We start from the raw sequence: 21,646 nt of genomic DNA on the forward strand, positions 1-21,646 counted from the left end.
CAGCTGGAAACTTGGGTGAAAAGCAGGAGCCACGCAGAAAACCAAACCCTACATCTAACTGGCTTTCTTGGTCAGTGAAGAAAGTGATCCTAATTATATGGGGCTGAGAAGGGTTCCTGCTTCCTGGAGCCGTGGTGTGTACACACATTGTCCACTTTATGGGACTTCAGCTACTGCCTGTGTCCTCCACCAGCACCTCCTGTGGTCTGATGACAAATCCTGACCACCTTTGTCTCCTTCCAGACTCAGACTGTGAGGCTTGTTGTGCATCAGGGACTAAGTCCATGCTGTTCAAACCTCATGCTTTGCAACAAGATGGAGAACGTGCATGTAGGGCATGTTTCTTTTTGAGCCTCCCCTTAGAAACAGGGAACTCAGGAGTCAGTGCTCAGTCTTGCCCTGTGCATCTCCTCCCTGGTCCAGCTGGGAATCACATTCAGCCACAAAGCTGGTGTCTGTCAGGAGATGGGTGTCAGAAGCTGATCTGGACGTGCAGATATGTTTCTTCGTTCATTCATGCACCCTCTCCTGCCCACTGATGGACCCATACTGCCCTGAGCACATTTATATATAGCACCGAGCTCTCTCCGTGCAGTCAGTGACAGAGATCCCTCTCCACAGTCGCTCCCTGACGCACATGCCCAGGGAGATTTTCCTACACAATCCCGTGTTCCTTACTTTGCCTGTTACATAGTGGGCTAAAGTAGTCACCAGGAGCATCCCCCTGTACAAGCTTTCAGGCTTGCCTTTCTTTTCTTAGTCTTTTGGCTAAGTCTCTTGGAATATTCTATGGCCCTGTTTTTAACCAGGGGGGTTTTCTCTTCATAATTTCCTGAGGAGACTCCACTTGGGAGAACGTGAATGACGAGTGCCAGTTCCTTGCTCATCATCCTGTATCCCCCAAGTCTGGGTGTTTCCCCTCCCAAGCAGAATAAAGGACAGCACCCTGGCTGGGATGTCCCATCCCCCAGTATCCAGACCTTGCACTCCATTTGGGCTGTTTTGCTTTTCCTTCCATATATAGTGTGCTGCTGCAGGCTATTTTTAGCGCCTTTTTTGCTAACTTGGGATCCTTTGTGATACGATAGCTGCTCTGAGACACACAGATCTCTGCTCTTTGGCAATGCCCACAAATGGAGAGCAGAGGCAAGGGGAGAGGGAGCCCTTTTATTATCCTATAGGAAAGGAGACAAAAATGCAGTGCAGGGAAGGGGGAGGAAAACACAGGGACGGTGCTTCCTGTGGCTTCCAGGGCTGTGCACTCCTCACAGGGATGTGTTTCCCAGCTTCTGTCCTGCCTCGTTTTTATCTGTGTGTGGGTATGAGGGGGTTTTCTGATGATGAGGTAATGATAATTAGCTCTTCACTGCTGGTTGAAAATGCACATGAAGTGAGTTGGCTGGGTCTCATACCCTGCTCCTGGTGAGCCCACTCCCTGCCCTAAGGTGCCTCTAGTAGAAGAGCCTCCACCCTTCAGGTTGGGTACCTAAGCAATCAAGTGCCCTCCTTGAGTTTAGGGGATGTGTTGGGCTCATGGGATGAGTGATTCTGGAGGTATTTTCCAGTTTGAATGATTCTGTGATTTTGAGAGAAGCTGCACTTCCCAGGCAGTGAGCAGTGGGAGCTGGCCGGGCTTTCATCTCAAATCTGGATGAGGAAAGGCTGAGCAGCACCAGCGAAGCTGTTGATCAGGGAGGGTGTTGCGATCGTCTGGAACCAAATCTGGGCAAAGCAGAATGCAAGGTGGTTTGGGGGATTAAATCCAGGGTAGCGAAACCTGAACTCCAACTCAGACTTTGCAAAGGACAAAGTCAAATGTACCTCAAATGTACCAAAATGTACCTCAAAAAAAGGTCTGAATCCCCCCCCACACACACACACCCCTTTCCTATAGGCTTGGGGTTTGCATCTATTTGCACCAATTCAGGTGCAGCCACATGGTACTAAAGATGAGACCCACTGACTGACTTTCATTGCAGCTGTTAAAGCTAGTAAAAATCACACTTAATAGTTTAATTTCATATCAGAGCCTCTCTGTGCTATTCTTTCTCCCCTTGCAGTTTGACACAGGCTGGCTAGAGGTTTTCTGTGCAGTGCTCGGAAGTCAGGGAATTATGAGCGGGGCTGGGAGTTGTTTTACAGGTCCAAAAACAGAGGAAAAGCAGAACAGGGAAAACAGATTTAACAGAAACAGGGAAGTGTTAGACCCGGTAGGGATTTCATGGTTTATTCACTTTTGTTGGGTCATAGGGTTACACTGAAATGGAGGTAGGGAAGAGAGGAAAAAGAGGAAAAAGGAGAACTGCTTTACAGCAGGATGAAATCGTTTAATATGCCTGTGTGTGAAAGATAAAGTTGTCCTTCAGGCAGGCCTTGGTACTGGACACTGTGGGCGTGTTTCTGCATTTGATTAATACCAACCCATGAGGTTGTGCTACAACCTGAGCCTGACACTGCAGCGGCATTGTCACCCATCCTGTGACTAACATGGTGTTTATTCTGGAGTCAGGCATCCCAAATCCCATGCAGAATGCTGGGCTTAAGTGCCCAGAACTGGAAGGTCGTTTGGGGCTAAGCCAGTTCCCAGCACCTAGCAGGTGTGGCTTTGTCCTTCCCCTCACGGGCTCCAGGGATGTTGTTCACTGTTGCCTTCCCTCCAGTACTACGTAGACAGGCACCCAGCACAGCAGCACTTGTGCTGCAGCAGCACAGCCATTCCGGGCAGTCCTGGAGCAGGAATGTGACCTTCATGGTCCTGCCCATTCCGTGCCCGTTGCAGGCCGTCTCTTCCTCCGCAGAGTCCTGTGCAAACTGATTTGTGATGCTGATGGCTATTGAACTTCGACTGTGCTCATTGACAGGCTCTTGTGTGTGTGGAAATGCTCTGGTGGATGTGCCTGCCTGGCTGTCAGATCCCCCAGATCCTAGGGATCTTTTGGATCTGCTGACCTGTTCTGTGGCTGTCTTGGTGCCTTCCTTTTCCTCTATTTCAAGGCAGTGTTGGTTTGGTTTGAGCAGGATCCAGTGCCCAGAGCCTCCATTCTGCACTTGCCTGTGCTGGCTCCCTTGGAAGGAGTGTGCCTGCCCGTGAGAGCCAGTGTGAGTGTTTGGAAAAGATGACGAGGGAGGTTTGAAGGACTCCTGCACACAGTAAATCTTTACTCTGCAGGAGAAAGCAAGAGGGAGAGGAGGAGGAGCGCTGTGTCAGACTGAAGCCTAAATGAGTCCAAGCTGGCACGTCAGAGCAATCTTTATTTCCTCCTTTACACTGATATTGGGTGACCTCCAGATGTGTGTTCTTCCCATCCCGGTGGCCTGTGAAACTGCCTGAGGGAGTAGGGGAGGGAGGAAGGGAGGGAGAGACCCAAGGAAGGACAGCTTTTGCTCATTCTTCCTCCCTGTGATCAGGCTCAGGTAGACTAACCCCTTCCTGCCCCTTCCCCAACCCACACTCCAGAGAACAGGCATTCTCCCCCTTTCCGAGGCCCAGGACAGCAGCTCTTTCTCTCCTCACTCCGAATCCTGATGGAGAGAAGGCTGTTCCTTACCTGTTTTTCACCTGTGTGGACTTTCCCCTTTCCTGGTCTTACTGGAAGCTGTTCCTGGCTGCTCAGGAGCCTGCCTGTAGGTTTCCACAGCCCTTGCTGTGGCCCCTTTTCACATGGAAAGCTGCCCAGTCATTGGGATTGAGAAAGAAGGGAGCAAGTTGTGTGAACCCTTACAAAATGGACAGGGAAGGGAAGGACTGCAGCAGCTATGGGGAGCTGTCCTGTCTTTGTCTTGCCTTCTCTTCTCCATTCCTCTCTCCCCACTCCTCACTCCCAAGCTTCTCATGCACAGCCTTTGTTGCTCTTCCCCTGCCTTAATTCATGTCCACCTCTGCTGCTTCCCTTCTGCTCCGCAGGATTCCATTCTGCCCTCCTCCTGCTCCACCCCATACATTGCCTTCCTGTCCCTTACCATTTCACACCACACTGCCCTGCCTGCCCTCAGCCCTGCTCTTGTCCAACACACACAGCATTTTCACGTGGCTTCCCCCCCTTACACACGCAGACACACCATTCTCTGTGCCCCTCCTTCCATATACAAACACACACAAGGACAGATCTGTACAAACCTCGGCATATTGGCATCGGTCTCACTTCCAGTAAAATTACTTTTTCTTCATATTAGGCCAAGGCAAGAGTGCAGAGACATTTATGAAACTTTGTTTAATGTACTGAAAAGCCATCGGCTAGAACATTTAGGAAATTGATTTTCCTGGCATTGATGAACTCTTTTTATTTTACCCCAGTATTAATTACTTTTTTTTTTTTTAAACAAATTAATTTAAGAGTCGTAAAACCTAACAAGTGAGCCAAACGTCAGTAGATCATGTTCCCCTCTCCCCTCCCTCCCCCCGTCCCCGCTACTGGAGCCGGTATGGGAGGAGAGGGAAATCCAGCACCGTGCCTGACTCTGTGCCGCGGGTTCTCCGCAGGGGAAGCGTCGTCGCTGCAGGATTACGCCGCCACCACCATGAACGAGTTCCTGGGCATGTTCGGCTACGACGACCAGAACATGCGGGACGAGCTGGCCCGCAAGATCAGCTTCGACAAGCTCAACGCCGCTACCTCAGAGGCCGCCGCCGCTGCCGCGCTGCCCGGCGAGGACGCCATGAGCAAACGCGCCCGCTTCTCCAAGTACGAGGAGTACATCCGCAAGCTGAAGGCCGGGGAGCAGCTCTCGTGGCCCATGCACTTGGCCAAGTCCGAGGAGCTGGGCCCCAAGCTGGGCAAAGAACCTTCCTCGGTGCTGGCGCAGCCCATTCGGGTGCCTGACGCCTCCCTGCTGACGGAGACCAAAGCCACCATCCTGCCGCTGCCCTCTCCCAGCAGCTCCCAGATGCAGGGCCTGATGTCACGGGCCTCCAAGTACGACTTCTTCATTCAGAAGCTGAAGACGGGTGAGAGCATCAGGCCCCAAAACGGCAACACATACAAGAAGGCCTCCAAGTATGACCTAGAAAACGTCAAGTACTTGCACCTTTTCAAGCCTGGAGAAGGAAGCCCAGATATGGGAGGAGCCATCGCCTTCAAGACGGGCAAGGTAGGCCGGCCTTCCAAGTATGATGTGAGGAACATTCAGAAGCTCACTCCAGTAAAAGCTCCAGCTCCCAGCCTGGCCCCTGCTCCCCTCGCCAGCACCCCCAGCAGCACTCCCGTGGCCGGGCCAGAGCAGTCCGTCTCATTGCCATTCAACACTCCCGAGTACCTGAAATCAACCTTCTCCAAGACAGACTCCATCACAACTGGAACAGTCTCTACAGTAAAGTAAGTGTCCTCCTACTTTTCCTGTCTGTGTACTAGTGGGGGCTCATACTGAAGTCTGTGTGTGGGTCAGTGGGCAGTCCCAGTTCTTGGGATGATAATTACTCTGTGTGATGTGTCTTTTTGCTCTCTGCTGAAGTGTCTTCTCCTCTGTTAACACCCTACATCTCTATTTATCTTATTTGCACTAAGGATGTGATCTGCTGTCAGCAGTCACAGCCATGAACCAGAGTCCACTGGCTCCTAATTCCATATGTTAAAATGAAAGAGGGGGGAACATGGTGCTGTCAGCACTCTAAGGTCGAAGTTGGAACTCCTTTACTTTCTCCTTCCTCTGGTTCCCTGGACATCCAGATGTGTCTGTAGGAGAACCTGATTCTTGCTTCCATTTAACTCAATGGCAAGACTCTGCTGACTTCACTGTTGGCAAGATGGGCTGGTTTGTCCCAGAACTCAGAAGACATTTTGGTGCCTAATTCCCATCAATTTTGATGGGAGTTAGCCATATACATACCTCTGTGGGGCCAGGCCTGTGTCTTCTCAATTTGCTTGTTCCTTACACAAATAGAGGTGATTCAATTACCCCTCAGACTGGGCAAACTCATTAGCCCAATTACCACTAATAACCTCCTACACACACGTTGCCAGCAATCTCTGCAGCGATGCCGTGGCTCAGTGGACATATCTGAAGGCCTTGCCAAACCTTGGATTACATTTTAAATGTGGTTTCCAGAGGTGGGAGCTGTAGAAGAGATACATATGTACTTGAGGCTGCAAACAGGGAGGGAGGGAGGGAGGGACTTCTCTGCTTTCTTGTCATGGTTTGAATTTACTTGTGTCTCACTGTGGACCTGGGGCTGCTGTGAGCTGTGAATCTCATGGGGTCATTTGTAATAAGTCCAGGACCTCTGTCCTGCACTTCTGTGGCAAGTGCCATCACACACACCCTTCTACTTTGCTCTCTGATAAGGAGGAAGTCTGTTCTGTGTTTGACATATGGACCTAGGAGGCCTTGGGCTGAATCCTCTTTGCAGTCCAAGTGTGCATCCCGCAGTTTCCATGTTTCCCCACCTGGAAGGCAGAGCTGTGTAATGACACCTGTCTTCCACGTGAAACAGTCGTTTATCAAGTGCCTGCAGACAGATTTGGGAGCTCCATGGTTAAGGTGTATGGGAAAGGGCAGAGGATTATTAACATTTGCATCTGGCTCCCGCTCAGGATGAACCTGTATGTGCTCCAGATGGCAGGCAGGGACTCCTGTTACTAAAAAACACTCTTGTAAATATTCCTGTAGGCACAGTGCCTTGTTGTGATGGGTGACTTGGCCAGGGACTCTGTGCCTGAAGTGTCTTCAGAAAGCTCAGCTGCCTGGAGTTCAGTGGCCATCCTAGAGCTGTGCCTGAGGAGCTGCAAGCCTCTTATCTGTGATGGTGGTGCACTGGGATCCTAGTTTGATTTCCTTTCTCTTGCTCATTTCCTGCCTCTTGCAAATGTGGGTTTGCAGCACCATGGTGATCCCTGCTCTGGCCACAGGACTTCCTCAGCTGGGGCATCATTATGGGGCTGCAGCAGGGGTGGAGGTGACCAGGGCCTTCGGCCTGGCACTTGCCATGTCCTGATCACACACTGGAGTACAGAAGGGGCTCTGGGCCCTTCTCCTTCAGGCTGATTTCCAGATACAGGCTTCCATGAAAAAGACAGCAGCCCATCCCATTAGTTGTGCTGGTGGAGGAAGTGTTGACTGTGGTAACTGGGCCCTGGCTGTCCATGCTCAGTGCCCACTGGGTTCAACTGACCTGGCAGGAGTTACCCCTTACTCTCACACATATGCACATACCCCCTTGCCATGGGTTTAAACTCTCTGACATCTAATGCTATTAACCTGCCCTGAACTAATCTACCTTCCAGTGAACTCTGTGCGAAAGTGTCCTTGTTTAAACCAGGCTGTCACGAGGAGCACTGGAGGAGAAGGAAGATGGTGTACAGCCTGTCTGGGGTGGCCTTGGTATGCCCCTGTCTCTTGGGTAGGCTGGAGCCTGGCCCTGTATCTCGTTTTCTCTGTTGCTGAACTCACTGAAGATGTTATTTTTGTCTGCTTACTAATGATGTAAAATAACCCAGGCTTATGTGACAGTTGGGTTGGCTTTCTCATTGATTAAAATACATAAATACCTTTGCTGCTCCATCTGTCTGTTGGAGTTTTGGGGTGTCTGTGAAACAAAGAGACAGTTGAAGCCCTGTCCAGGGGCTGGAGCCACGGTGCCAGTGCTGGTCACAGCACAGGGTGTCTGATGGCCACAGGAAACGGGCAGGAGCTCACAGCTCTTCTCCCTCAGCTGAACCCTGCACACAAGGGCAGCGTTGCCAGGTGCTTGAGGGAGGTGTTTGTTTTCATGTGACCATCACTTGTTTGTGTAGGGGATTTTTAGTTTTTTTCTGTAGAAACAGCATTTTGTGGTTGATCTTGGTTTCTCCAACAAACTGCACTGGGTCCTGCAAAGACGGAACATGCAGGAAGGGTGGTAGGCTGACTGCGGTTCTCTGGAAAAGGAGGTACAGAACTGGAAGGGAAAGGGGAAGGGAGGTTAAACCTATGGGTGTCTTTGCTGGTGCTCCTCCCGGGGCACTCTCTCCTGGTGTGTCAGTGGTGTGTGGGAGAAACAAGGAGTTTAGGCAGTGCCCTCTTCCTGCTAACCAGCTCTGCCCTGTGTGTTTCTCCTTAGGAATGGATTACCCACTGACAAACCAGCCGTCAGCGAAGATGTAAATATTTACCAGAAGTATATTGCCAGGTAGGCAAAACTTTTGACTTTCTTGGGGAGAGGGCTGGATGTAAGAGGGTGGACTGGTGGTGGGAGAGACGAAGTCTTGTCCATCTGGATCATGTGTTTAAACCAGTCACTGGCACTTCCATTTCCCTTGGCAGCTGTACTTGCTCTGCTGCCCTGCTTGGGAGAGCAGTAGCTGTGAGAGGTGTTCAAGCATGCCAAGAGCATGCTCGACTCCCCAGAGCCGTTAGACTTCGTGACAAATAGTGGAAAACTGTTTCACTGCAGAAGCCCAGGATTTAAATGGGAATGCTGCCTCTTGACTGTTGTTCTTTCTGCCCATTGCTGTGCTGTCTCCAGCCTTTTTCCCCTGCCATGTCCAGTGCCTGCAGGAAGCAAGCAGAGAACATCTCACTTCTGAGACTCTAGGCTGGAGCCATCCATGAGTGACCTGAGTTTAGGCAGCTTTTGGCATCAACGTGGGATTTTTATCCTAGAAAATTTTGCAGCTCCTTTGTATGAGAAACCCTCCCTGAGTCAGGTGCAGAGTAGGGCACCTTATCCCAGCTGTGGGAGAGCTTAGGTCAGGACTGAGCAATGCTGAGAGGGAGCCCAGGGTGGTTGTGGTGAGACAGAATGAGCAATGCCATGAGAGCCAGAGGGACAGAGGAGATTACTGCACAGCACCTGCCTGGTTCAGAGCTCCTGGTGTAAAGGGTCCATCAGCCTTTGCCCTTGGCCTGTTGAATCCTCCATCTGTACTGTGGAAAAAGCTCACAAGGAAGCCCCTTGTACCCAGACAGACACCAGTCAGGGAAACAAGCAAACACTTCTCTCCAGAAATAAAGCTTGAGGGGTTTGCTCCCACCAGCACTTATTAACAAGAGGGGAGGGGAATGTGTACTGTGCTTTCTCACCTTGCCAGAGTCTACAGAGAGTCTCCCCGTGGGAGACAGTCAGCTGCTAGGAAGGTGCAGGGGGAGATCTTGGCACATCAGGAGAGTTGGAACAGCACTCTCCCTAGCTGGAGAGTGGAACAGGAGGTGATTTCCTTTCCTCCTTTTCCCAAATCCCAGATACAGGAGGAGGGAGTAGAAGACCCCATGGGAAGAGAGGGCAGTTGCACCACCACATGTAGCTCCTCAAGCATGTGGCAACTCACTGCCTTGGGAGAGAGTATGGGAAGGAGAGCAGGGATTTAAACCCCTCCTTGCATAGGGCAGAAGGAGCAGCACCCTTTTATTTCCGAGATTGCAGGAATTGCAGGGGTTGCAGTGGGAGAGGAGGTGGCACCCTTCTGTCCCCTGTTCCCCTCTCTTGCAGAGAACTGTGTAAATAAACACTTGAGCCACATCCAGTGCTCTTGGTGCTCTGCAAGCCCCCTCCCCTGGGTCGGGCAGTAGCTGGGGGAGGCTCGTGAGATACCTCAGGGACACCACATCCTGCTTAAAAGGCTCCGCAAGCCGCCCGTTGGCAGCACAGCCACTTCCCTTCAATTTACACACATTTTTAAAAACAGTTTAAAGCCTTAAAATCAAGGGGTGGGGGGAGAGAGACACGACACTCTTATGTCTGTACTGCATAATTAGCTTAATGAGTTTGCCAAAGCCACTGCCAAAAGCTGCCCAGGGATAATCCATTCTCTCACACAACAAAACAAAACCTCTTACTTAGCTAGTTTGGGTTGGGTTGTTTTTCCCCCTGCCTCCCCCCTCTGTATATTTATAATTAAAAAAAAAAGACCACAGAAAAAATTATTATTATTATTATTAGTGCCTCAGCAGATGGTGCTTCTGGCAGCACTCGCTTAAATATTTATTTCTGTGTGGGTTTCCTCCCCCCTTGTAATTGGGGTGGGTTTTTTTTTTCTTCTTTCACATCATCGTTACAGAGTAATGAGTCTGTAAACACTCTCTAAGCATGCTGACTTCTTTATTTATTATTTTTATTATTATTTATTTATCAACTCTTGCCAGATCAAGACTAGTTCTTTCTGGCCAAAAAAAAAAAAAAAAGTAAAGTAAGGGAAGAGGGAATGTGTTGTTCTTGGGCAAATGAATCTACAGGGCCTGTATGGACAATTTAGGAGTTGGGCTTTGCATATCAATGTGATGAGGTGGTCTGAGTTTTCCTGTTTCAGGTGTGTTTGTGTCTGTTTGTGTGCATGGAAATTGTGGGTACGTTCATGTAAATTCAGAGGGGTGTTGATGTACCTGAGAGTCTGTGCATGTAAATGTGCCCGTGTGTCTGCATGTAAGTGAGTGTGTGGTGTGTAAGCTTTCCTGTTATGAAAAAGCTAAACAGATGCTGTGCTTTAAAAATTAATAGCTTTGAACTGTTTCAAGTGTCAGAAGAAACACAGGATGAACATAACCCTTTAGGAGCCCAACCTTACGGACTGAAGGAGCAGAATTTCCCCTTTGTGCTGGGTTTGCTGCTTCCCTCCTTCCCCAAGCACAGGGTTTGGTGGAACACTTGCCTCTCCCTTCCTGTACTGTAGGCACCACACACACCTTTCTGTGGCACGTGGAAGGGAGGGTAGGAGTTGGAAGTGCTGGAGTGCTTGTTTAGCTGGTGCTTTTAAAACTGAGATCATCCCATAGCCAGATCTCTTCAGTGTCTGGCCCTTCTTTCACTCCACTTGGCATCTCTGGTCATTTTTCATCCTCATTTTTGATAATATTCTGGCCTGCTTTGCTTTTGTATTTGTCAGCAAGGTCTTTTATCTTCCTTTTCCCTCTACCTGGCCTGCACCCACAGTTCTGCAGCCCTACACAGCCCTTTGCTCTCTCTTGCCTTTAAAGCTCCTTTCCTTTAAGAGCTGCTGGTGGTGCTGCTGACATGAAGGCCTGGACTGGCAGGACCAGTTGGCTCCCTGTGCTGGTCAGTGCCAGGGTGACTCTGCCCCTGCCCTGGACGAGCCTCACAGCTGCCCAGGCACTGAGCAGGAGCAGCTCCCTCTGCCCTGGGCTCCACACCTTTGTTTGTGCAGCCAGCCCTGCCGTTTGCCTTGTGGTTTGTTTCTTCTCCTGCTGCTGAGGTTTGTTCCAGTTTCTCAATCACCTGTTCTGACGTGATCCTGATTTCCTGCAGTATTTCTTCTCCTTCCCCAGGGAAAGGCATGTCTGCTCCTGGCATCTGTCCCTGTCTCCCTTTGTGAATGCTGAGGCAAAGAAGTCATTTAATTTTTTAGCAATGTCTATCTTTTCTGTCAATTAAGTCCCCTTTCCATCTCCTAGAGGCCCTGCTGTCTCCACAGTTGACCTCCTCTTCCTTACTGTGCTTCAGAAATGCCTTATTTAGTATTGCTTTTCATCCTGAATTTTTCTGTCCTGTAGCCTGGCGTTACCTCACCTTATGATGATCCATAATCTTTTCTCCTCCTGCCCCGTTCTTCAATTTCTCCAGGACACCCTCACTCCTCTCATTTTCCCTTTCTATCCACTGCCCTTCCTCGTTTCTTTCCCATGCCCTTTATCATATGCACTCCTGCTGTGTTTAGCACTAAGTGACGTGAGGAACCTTTGAGGAACCTTTGAGCAGATGGTACTTTATCTTTGAATGTTTCCCCTCTGAGTCCCCTTCTCTCCACTGCTTTTCCCTTTCAAGCTCTTCAGCTCTTCCATGGTCCTCTAGAATATACATGAGAGAGTTCTCTGCACTGATTACCCCATTACTGGATCATCCCCTTGTGCCAATTCCTGGTATGTCTGTCAGTCAGTACATTAGATGTACTGACTGTTTGTATGTAGGTATTACATGGCACTTCTGGTCTTTTTTCCACCCTGTATGTCCAGAGTTTTCAAATTTGCTGTCTGCAGCTTTTCTGAGGTCCTACTAGGTGGGCTTATACTGAAAATTTCAAACCCATATTTGCCCAATGTTTTATTTTTCTCCTTCTGTCATGGGAGATTTCTGACACTTGCTGCTGTGGTATCTAAACCCCCACATGAGAATTCTAGAATTGTGTGATGGTTAGTTCAAGGAACCCTCCTTCTTTGTGCTTCCCAAGTAAACAACTTAGATAACGAAGATGAATTTCAAGGGGAAAAACAGATTAGGGATGTACAAGACCTGAATGATCCGGCTCAAGAAGCACCTTTAAATAGTGACAAATAAGCAAGGGAAGGCGGGAGGGTCACCATCCTTGGGGGGGATAAAGGAGATGGGGTTTAATGCCATAAACATGTGGGATGAAAACAGGACTTTATCTGTACCCTGCTTACAGGCACTGCTGCCAGGACAGTGTCTCATTCTCTCCCCTGCTCTGCTGTTGCAGGTTCTCGGGCAGCCAGCACTGTGGGCACATACACTGTGCATACCAGTACAGAGAACATTACCACTGCCTCGACCCCGAGTGCAACTACCAGGTAAAAAAACCCTGCTCAGGAGTGACCAGCACAGCCCCCTGAGCACACGGGGCAGTGTGGGGAGGTGTGTGTGTCCTCCTGTGCTGTCCTCCCCCGTGCACGCACATGCCTTTTCACTTTCCTGCTCTGAAAGAGGACAGGATATATTCTGAATTTAATAGAACTCTATTTTGCTCCCGTTTAACTCAATCTAATACCATTTAACCAAAGCCAGACCGCTACAGCGAAGAGCAGAATATAGATCAGCTCGAGTCAGTGGGAACTACTCCAGATTTATATCAGTGAAACCAAGAGCATAAATTGTGCTGTGTTACAAATTGTGCCTGAAACAGGGAATGCTGATCTGTTAGTCTGTCCCTTTCCCTCCCGCTGCCCGAGTGACTTTGTAGCAGCAGTATCTGCAACAAAACACCCAGCGAGACCAGCGGCGGTCCGGGATTTGTGGGGAAGGCGCGGGGGCAGGAGCGATGCTGTAATTCCTGGGAGAACTGCCAGGGGATCCACGTCAGGCCAGCGGGTCACGTGCTGTGTTTGTTTACCCTCATCCCAGGTCCAGGAGTTTGACACTGCCATTTCTGTGGTCAGGCTGGTGTGTAAGTGGGAATCCCAGGGTTGGCCTCTGCTGTGCATCAGGCACAACTTCAGCCCTGCCCCGGGAGACCTCTGGGTCTCCGAGGGATGAGCCTGACCACAGCAGAGGAAGTCGATCTGGATCTGCTGAGCTTGGCTGTGGGTTTCTATTGATCAAAGGAGAGTTTCTCTCTGGGATGCACGCAGTGTCCTCCTACCCAGCATCGAGTAATGGAGATGAGTCTGTCCCAACTGTGCCATGGATATCCCTGCACCAGAAAGAGAGAAACACAAAGGATGGAAAAACAGAAAAACCTATTATTATGATTGGCCTCATGATTATTTCCTAAGGAGTCTGGAAGCTGCTTGCAAAGGAACTGTCTGGTCTCGCAGGGAATAAGGATTTAGGCTGCTTTTTAAAATGCAAATTATTTTATGGCTGAGATATATTTTAGAATAAGTAACGCTCTGTAATAAGTGGGCACAAATTAACAATGATTGGCAATAGCAATCCTGTATGTATGCCCTGGGAAATCATACCTCCAGCCTCCAAGGGATTTCTGTTGAAATCTATATCCCTATATTCCCGTGCCAATACCAACGAGATTGATCAGGATTGATATTATAGGAGGAAAGAGTGGAAGCGATAATCATTTGTTTCCTATGAGGGAGACTGGAAAAGTTGTTAAACATTAGAATACAGGCCTTTTCAATTACTCCTCAAAATAAATGGATATTGATTTCTTTTAAAAAAATCAGATTTACTTTCCCACCTTCAGTGTTAAATATTGATGTCTGTGGGAAATAGAAATGAAAAGCTTCATTTTAAAGGCACTTAGCCTGCTCCGACAGTGGGGTACCCCTTCATTCCTTCAGGCAGGTAGAGGATTAAAAGGATATTCTGGTCATACAGATTTAGTTCTGAGCTCTACTGCCATCTTTTTCTGTGGCTGGAAGGAAGTTGTGTGTCCCTGTTTTCCTAATAAAGCCACCCTACCCTGTAGGGGAGGCAGGAGACTTAGAATGGGGAAATAGTGTGAAAGAGCAGAGTGTTTTTCCCAGTTTTCAGTCTGACATGAGTGTGGCAACCAGTGTCTTGCTAACCACTACAGTGAGCAATTTGGAAGCTTGGGTTACTCTCTTGCAGCCTGTTTAGTTCACTGGTTTGCTTTCTATCTATAGGTCTTCTTGAGATAGGAGCAGCTAAAATTATATTAGAAAAATTGCAGTCTTAAAGCTGCAGGGAGCTGGTTCTGGACATCACCCCAGTGTCATGTTTACTTTCCCTTTACCAAGGAGATACGTGCACACGATTCCTCTTCAGCCTGACTCTCCTGGGGTGATTACTGCCAAGCTTTGAACTCCTGGTCCCACTAACAACAACAAAACCCACCCTGCCCTGGGATTACTCCCCCACTTGCACCACAAGTCTCAGCGTGTGTGTGTGTCTGTGTCCCTCTGCAGAGATTCACCAGTAAACAGGATGTGATCCGGCATTACAACATGCACAAGAAGCGGGATAACTCCCTGCAGCACGGCTTCATGCGCTTCAGCCCCCTGGACGACTGCAGCGTGTACTACCACGGCTGCCACCTCAACGGCAAGAGCACACACTACCACTGCATGCAGGTAATGGGGGCACAGCCAGGGCCACTGCTGGAGCTCTGTCCTGCCTGCCGTGATCTGGAAGGGTTCTTGATTCAGGTCAACACTTCCTGAGGCAGAGGGGTGACGTTCAGGGGGGCATTCATAGCCTGTCTTGCTCACTTCTGATTCAGGAGCCCCTTTGAAGAGTCCATGCCCTGTCCTCACTGCACTTGCCCTGCCAAGTATTGGGAAGGGCGAAGGGAAGCCCCATTCTCTGTTGTTAGAAGCCTTATCCATGCAGTGAGGCAAAGCAGGTCTTAAGGTTTTCTCGCAGTCTTGGATTTCACTTGTTCAAGCAAGTCCCATTTTCCAAGATTCAGGGACCTCTGCCTCCACTCAAATCTGATCTGTCCCTCCCTTGAAACCAGACTTTTCTGTGACACAGCTGCCCTTTAACACTGGGTTGATTTCCTCCATAATCAATTTCTAAAGTAATTAAACCTCAATGTCACAAACTTAACCCCCTGGTTCTCCATCTCCCTCACCAGTGGTACCTGTGTGTGGTGTACACTGGAGTCACGTTCCAGGAGCCAGAGCACAGCCAGAGCTGGAGCTGCTGCACAGTTGTCTCTGAGGTGCCCTCACTGTTCTAGACACAGACACACCACATTGTTTGGGTCTCACCCTGGTTGTTCCTCAGGTTCAAGGGTTTGACATGTGCTCGTTTCATCAGAATTGTGGCCTAAGCCATTGCCCTGAGAATGTGCTGTAGTTACAGAGTGACCAGGCAACCCTTGGTGGCAGCTTTTCTGCTCAGAAGAGTCAGGCTCAGTCCCTGCCCTGTCCCAGCAGTTTAAGATCCCAGTTAAAGTCACAAGGCCTTAATCACATGCTTAAATGCTTTACTGGGATAGACTTGAGCATATGTTTAACTTGAAGTCAGGTAAGCTCTCTGAAGTCAATGGGGCTTAAGCACATACTTAAATGTTAGGCATGCACTCAAGTTCTGTCCTGAATAGGGGCTGGTTGAAGCATGTGCTTACAGCATTTGATAAATTGGGAACTTCATGTGACTTGCTCTTGAGGACATTTTCTGTTACACTCCCATAATATTGATTGTTTAGTTTCTCCAATTGAGCAGGATAGGATTTGTTTAATTTTTTTTAGAGTACAAGGAGTGTTTCACAGCTTCAAGTCACTCTGAGTTCAAATAGAGACCCTCGTTTACACAACTATATATGGCTAATTCCACCCTGTGCCCACTGTCTTCCAGTAAAATAACATCCTTGTAAGCAGTGTCTTACAGGAAAGGTGTCTGAATATAAACTCCCAATTAAAGAAAATACTGCTTAAATGGCAGAATTTGTGCCATCCATCTCATGGGATTTTTTTTTCTTTATGTCCATAATTGGTGTGGATAAAATTCAGTTAGTTGTTTATATAAACGGACATTTTTTTAGGCTTTAGCACCAAGAGCTGCATTGCAAATTATTCCTAGGGAGGTTTTTGTTTAATTCTTTTTTTTAATGCTGTGCAGGGCCTGTCTTTTTTCAAGGTGTCAGTGCAGAGAGAGAGAGGCTCTTTAATATTGGAAATAGCTGGAGATCCTTTTTTTTTTTCCTGGGTATTTGTCATGGGTTTTGTTATGGCCTGTTTGAATCAACCTGGGCTGAACTAAGGGGTGGTGTTTTTGTTCTCTTCAATTCTGAGATGGTGCAGGCATTGGCACATGTTGTACTAGAAGAAAAGAAAAAAAAATCTTCCTCAGCAGGGCTGAGGACGTTTTGGGATTCCAGTGGTTTTTTACTCAATATGGCAAAGTTGCCCGGTTTGCCCAGAGGAAGGCAGGTTTTCAGCATTCCCTCCTCGTCACACCATTCCCATTTGCTGCACAAGTTTAAAATTATTGACGTGGGAAGTCTTGAGCAGGGACGGGGAAAAAAAGTCAGTCACCAGCTGAACACTGGGTGTAAGCTTTGCTAGAATTAAACTGTTTATTACGGCCTCAAAAGATTGGTTGGCCCCATGTTGCACCACCCTGCCTTACCTCTCAGAAGGACTAAAGAAGTAAATAACTTATTCCCACTCAATTTTGTATTCCCCAAATAGTTGAAACTCCTACTTCATTCCATGTCACTCCAAGATAACAACAAGTAGCAACATCTCTTAGTCTTCCCTTCTCCTTAAGAGCGTGAACCCTGCTTACTGCCTCCCTAAGAAGGCATGATTATCCAGAGCTGGTTTTTTATCCCTTCAATCCTCCCTTTTTTCCTTACTGTTTCATGCCCAGAGAGTTGGGTTGGGTTGGGGTTTTTTTTTGCAACTGCTCTCTCAGTCTTTAGATTGGGAATTGAAGTGGTGACTTAATACTCCAAGGAGCAGCACACAAATGGAACTGTTAAATGTACATGTGCTGCTCGTGTGTTTATTACTGCTGGTGATGATGGCAGGCTGTGAAACCACTGTGCTGACGACTCCTGTTTTGGCCTGGGGCAGGTGGGCTGTAACAAGGTCTACACCAGCACCTCTGACGTGATGACCCATGAGAACTTCCACAAGAAGAACACGCAGCTCATCAACGACGGGTTCCAGCGGTTCCGTGCCACGGAGGACTGTGGCACTGTGGAGTGCCAGTTCTATGGGCAGAAAACCACTCACTTTCACTGCAGGTGAGACAGCAGGGAGGGGGAGGAATCCTGCCTCAGAGCTGTGTGCTCTGTTTGCCTCCTTCTGCCAAGTCCTAATTTCAGGAGTGTGCACAGGGACTTGGTTTTCCCTGCTGTGACCTTCTCAGTCCTGCTCCTGAGAGAACTCATGTTCCAGGGCAGATGGGATTTCCAGGATCTTTCTAGAGACCACTCTGAAGGCAGGAGTATGATCTGAGGAGAGGATACCCACTAGAAAATACATCCTAGAATCATTTGGGAAAGAGATCACATTGCTCATCAGAGTGCAGTTGAAGTAGGCCCTTAATACACTGCTAATGGCACTTTCTTGGTAGGGTTTTTCCCAGCCAGCTCATCCCTTTTGGGGCCTGACTGGGCCTTCTGTACACAACTGCTCTTCTATTGATTTCTCATGTTCTCAGGAAGAGCAGGAAAGCACAGTTTGTACCTTAGTCCCCTTTAGCTGCTGTTCTGCTTGGAACTTTCAGTGGAGGGTGCCTGTGTCCCCATGTTATTGTGGCTGTTCCTCCGAGGGGAGTGAGCATCCCAGCTGTCCCATATGGCAGCATTTCTGCTGGCCTCAGTGTCACAGCTCCTCAGCCCCTCTGCAGCCAGGCCGTTGTCTCATCCCGGCCCCAGTCCTTGTCCCAGAGGGAGGCAGGTGACAGCAGCTGGGCTGTGCTCCTGCCCACACAGCCAACCCCCCTGTCCTCGATGCCCTTGCAGGAGACCTGGGTGCACGTTCACCTTCAAGAACAAGTGTGACATTGAGAAGCACAAGAGCTACCACATCAAAGATGATGCCTATGCCAAGGATGGCTTCAAGAAGTTCTACAAGTACGAGGAATGCAAGTATGAGGGCTGTGTCTACAGCAAGGCCACCAACCACTTCCACTGCATCAGGGCAGGCTGTGGCTTCACCTTCACCTCCACCAGCCAGATGACCTCCCACAAACGCAAACACGAGCGCCGGCACATCCGGAGCTCGGGAGTGCTGGGCCTGCCTGCCTCTCTCCTGGGCTCCAAGGACAACGAGCAGGAGGAGTCCAGTAATGACGACCTCATTGACTTCTCTGCCATGAGCTCCAAGAACTCCAGCCTGAGTGCCTCCCCGACCAGCCAACAGTCTTCCGTGTCTCTCATCGTCCCGGCCGCGCCCTCCTCTGCGGCCGAGCTTGCTTCCTCACAGGCCACCAAGGCTGCCAACAGCATGACACCAGCCACCAAGATCTCTGGCCTGCTCTCCCAGGCTCTTCCCAGCAATATACCCTTGGCCCTGGCACTCTCCAACTCAGCACTTCCTGGGACAGCTGGATCCTTCTTTCCCATCATCCCCAGTCGGGTCTCTACACCACTTCCTGCCAGCTCGGCTAATCTGATGACTGCTGGTTCTTCTGGCGCCAATCCAACATCATCTGCTCCTACAGATTCCTCATCCCAGGCAGTCTCAGGATCTGGTGAGCCAGCAGCTACTTCCTCTCCAGCTCCAGCAGCATCTATAATGGAAAGGATCTCTGCTAGCAAGGGATTAATCTCTCCTATGATGGCCAGGCTGGCAGCAGCTGCACTCAAGCCCTCTGTGGCACTTGAAGCAGGTGAGTTACCCCATCAGTGGTGATAGTGGTGGGAGGCAGAGCAGTGCCTGATGACTGAGAGTGAATGAGAAGCCTCCCAGTGACATTTATGTTCCTTTACTATCTTCTTCCCACCTCCATGGGTAGTAAAGGAACATAAATGGGAGAGTGAACTTGGTTGTGTCTAGTTAACCCTTGGAGAGGGCAGTCTTGGCATGGGTTCCTGTGGATTCTGGCTGTACCCACCTGGCCAGAAGAGAGGCAGGAAACACAGCTTTGCCCACAAAAGGACCAGGCTCTTACCAGAGCTGAAGGAAGAGTTTTGCCATGTGTAGTTTGCTGTAAGCTGAAAAGAGAGAGGCACTGTGTTGAAAATGGAAATGAAGAAAAGCTTGGCCAATACTTGCAGGCTGTGCAGAGACTGTATGAGCTTTAGCTGAGCCCTGTGGTGATGATGCTGTAGCCCATGGCCAGTTGTTTTTCTGGTCTGGGGCGCTGGTTCTGTGCTCCAGCTCTGTTGCTCCAGCTGTGGGTTTGGGGATAGTGCTGGCACAGTCCACAAACAGGACCTTTCTCCTGGTCAGTCCTTGCAAGCTGCGCTTCACCTGTCCCTGCAGCTCTCTGAGGAGGTAAAAGATGGGAATCAGAACTCCCCTGGGGCAGCATGAAGCTCTTCCTGCTGCCACCTAGACCTGATGCAGGTCATAGCCCATGCCCAGCCCTTCCAGAGGGACATGGGGATCCCACAAGAGCACAGGGAACCTCCACAGTCTGCTGAACACGGTCAGCTCCTGGTGGGCAGCGAGGGGTCGTGGGGGGAGGCTGTGCCTGGCAGCCCCCATGGCATTGGGCTGCCCTGGAGCTCCTTCCTGGGGCATGGAAAGGCTGGATCAGCTGCTGACCCTGGCTATGGGAGTGCTGAGCAAACGGGGGAGTAGGACGAGGCGATCTCATTAAAGAGGGAGGGGAACTTTCACATACTTTTAAAATTATTGTTTGAAAAATTGTTTCCTAAAGCAGAGAAAGGTCATTGAGGAAACTATTTTCCTTTATTTTTTAATAAAATGCCACTTGCTGTCTGAGAAGCAGCTCGCTGTCAGCTGTACTGCCGGAGGGCAAATTAATATTTTAGTCACTTGGGGATTGTGGAGAAAAGCTCTGCAGACATGTTCCTGTCAGCAACTTTTTTTCCCTCCTTTTTTCTTTGCTGTTTTTTCCTAATTTTTTTCTCTTTAATTTGTTCTCCCTTTTCCCCCTCTTTTCCCCCTTTCCCCCCCCCCCCTTTTTCTTTGATTTGGATCTTTCTTTCCCCAGACCTCCCCGCGGAGCAGCACTGCCCGGTCGGTGGGGCCGTGGCGGGGGCGGTGGCGGGAGGTCGCGGGTCCCTCGCTGTCACCTCGGATCGCCCCGGCGGGGCAGATGCTCCTGCTGGGCAGGCGCAGTGTCGGGCCGGCGCTGTCGCTACGGCAACGCTGGGATTGGGGACGGGGAAGGGGGCTTGACTAGCAGTCGAAAGCTGCCACATTGCCTCAGCATTAACAGAGTCTTTAATAAACGCTTAAGAGGCAGCCCCGCAAATTAGTTATGACAGTTTGTGCAGAGAATCAGGTCTCCCCCACGCTCCTTCCGCCCTTCTCCTTTAAAGGGCCCATAGCCTGGACAACTTTGACATAATTTTGCAATAATTATCACTTGAAGAATTTCCACGCTGGAGTGGACGTCAGAACCCATCATGTCAACTTGGCAATAAACGCTGACCAGCAATCCCAGCACTTCCCTTCCCCCCACACTTTTCCTTTGCTTTTTCCATTTAGGCACTGGTGCCAGTGATTTAACTTACTTATTTGCCATTGTAACCTCATTTTAGACCTACATTTTCGTTTAAATCTTGCACTTAATTTGGGTGTCTTTCTCGAGCAGGGAATGGACAACCAGCAGCTCCCGGACGGTTCAACCCAGTCCAGGTGAAGCAGGAACCTGCGGAGGCCATGGGATCATCATCTGCCACCAGTCAGGACTCCCTGCAGGAGCACAGCTTGGACCTGAGCGTCAAGGATCACGGGTAAGAGAAGGGGACAGATACACTGAGCTCTTCCCAGCATCGAGCTCTGGGAAGTTCCTGTACCTGTAACACAAGGACACGGAGTGTTGGTGAAAGGCATTTTCACAGGGACTGAGTTGGACTCCCCCATACTGCAGGCAGGGATGGTCATTATAGTCCCCCTCAAGTGTATGTTCTCCAGATGTTTTTTTGGGCTCACAAGCACCTCCTGACTCTTTGACAAGAGCCTCAGCTCTTGTCTTCCCCTCTGGAAAATGAGCCACTGGCAGAGCTGCTTTCCCTCAGTCCTGCTCTTGTGATCCCAAGCTGATCAAAGGCTTCCCCAGTGCCACACCTCAGCACACTCTGAGCAGCAGCACTGGCAATGCTGGCTGTCTGCTGAACCAGGTCTGAGGGAAGCACCTGCTAGAGAAATCAGGCACACAAATCAACCCAGTGTCAGGATAACTCTGGTCTGGGTCTGGCATGATCCATGGTTATGGTCATGGTCGTGCAAATATGAATGCACCTTTCTCAAAATGTGTGTCCCCCTTGCCCGGCATATCTGCTGAGAACAGGAGTGTTTGGGGATAGTCCTATGTGGAAAAAGGGCAGAGGAACTGATCCTGGGGATAAGTGAGCTCCACTTCGACCTTTTCATACATTCCTGGCCATACCTTCTTTAAACAAGCCTCTGTCTGGTACCCCAGCCCTTGGAGCTGCTGCTGATGGTGTGAGATCCCAAGGCTGCCTTTCAGCAC

At 49.6% G+C, this 21,646-nt stretch overlaps 1 protein-coding gene across 13 annotated transcripts in view; it reads left to right on the forward strand.

The window, feature by feature from the left end:
• CASZ1 (castor zinc finger 1) overlaps positions 1 to 21,646 on the forward strand; it is a 284,376-nt gene that overhangs the window by 238,569 nt on the left and 24,161 nt on the right. For all 13 annotated transcript variants that reach the window (XM_027702933.1, XM_027702942.1, XM_027702935.1 and 10 more), the window contains 7 exons: positions 4,481 to 5,312; positions 8,033 to 8,101; positions 12,357 to 12,447; positions 14,482 to 14,646; positions 17,101 to 17,273; positions 17,997 to 18,865; positions 20,765 to 20,906. In XM_027702933.1, coding sequence (XP_027558734.1) covers positions 4,481 to 5,312; positions 8,033 to 8,101; positions 12,357 to 12,447; positions 14,482 to 14,646; positions 17,101 to 17,273; positions 17,997 to 18,865; positions 20,765 to 20,906 — 2,341 coding nt within the window. The remainder of the gene's footprint in view (positions 1 to 4,480; positions 5,313 to 8,032; positions 8,102 to 12,356; positions 12,448 to 14,481; positions 14,647 to 17,100; positions 17,274 to 17,996; positions 18,866 to 20,764; positions 20,907 to 21,646) is intronic.

The sequence above is a fragment of the Neopelma chrysocephalum genome, unplaced genomic scaffold, assembly GCF_003984885.1.
Source record: "Neopelma chrysocephalum unplaced genomic scaffold, ASM398488v2 Primary Assembly neopelma1_200, whole genome shotgun sequence".
Lineage (NCBI taxonomy): Eukaryota > Metazoa > Chordata > Aves > Passeriformes > Pipridae > Neopelma > Neopelma chrysocephalum.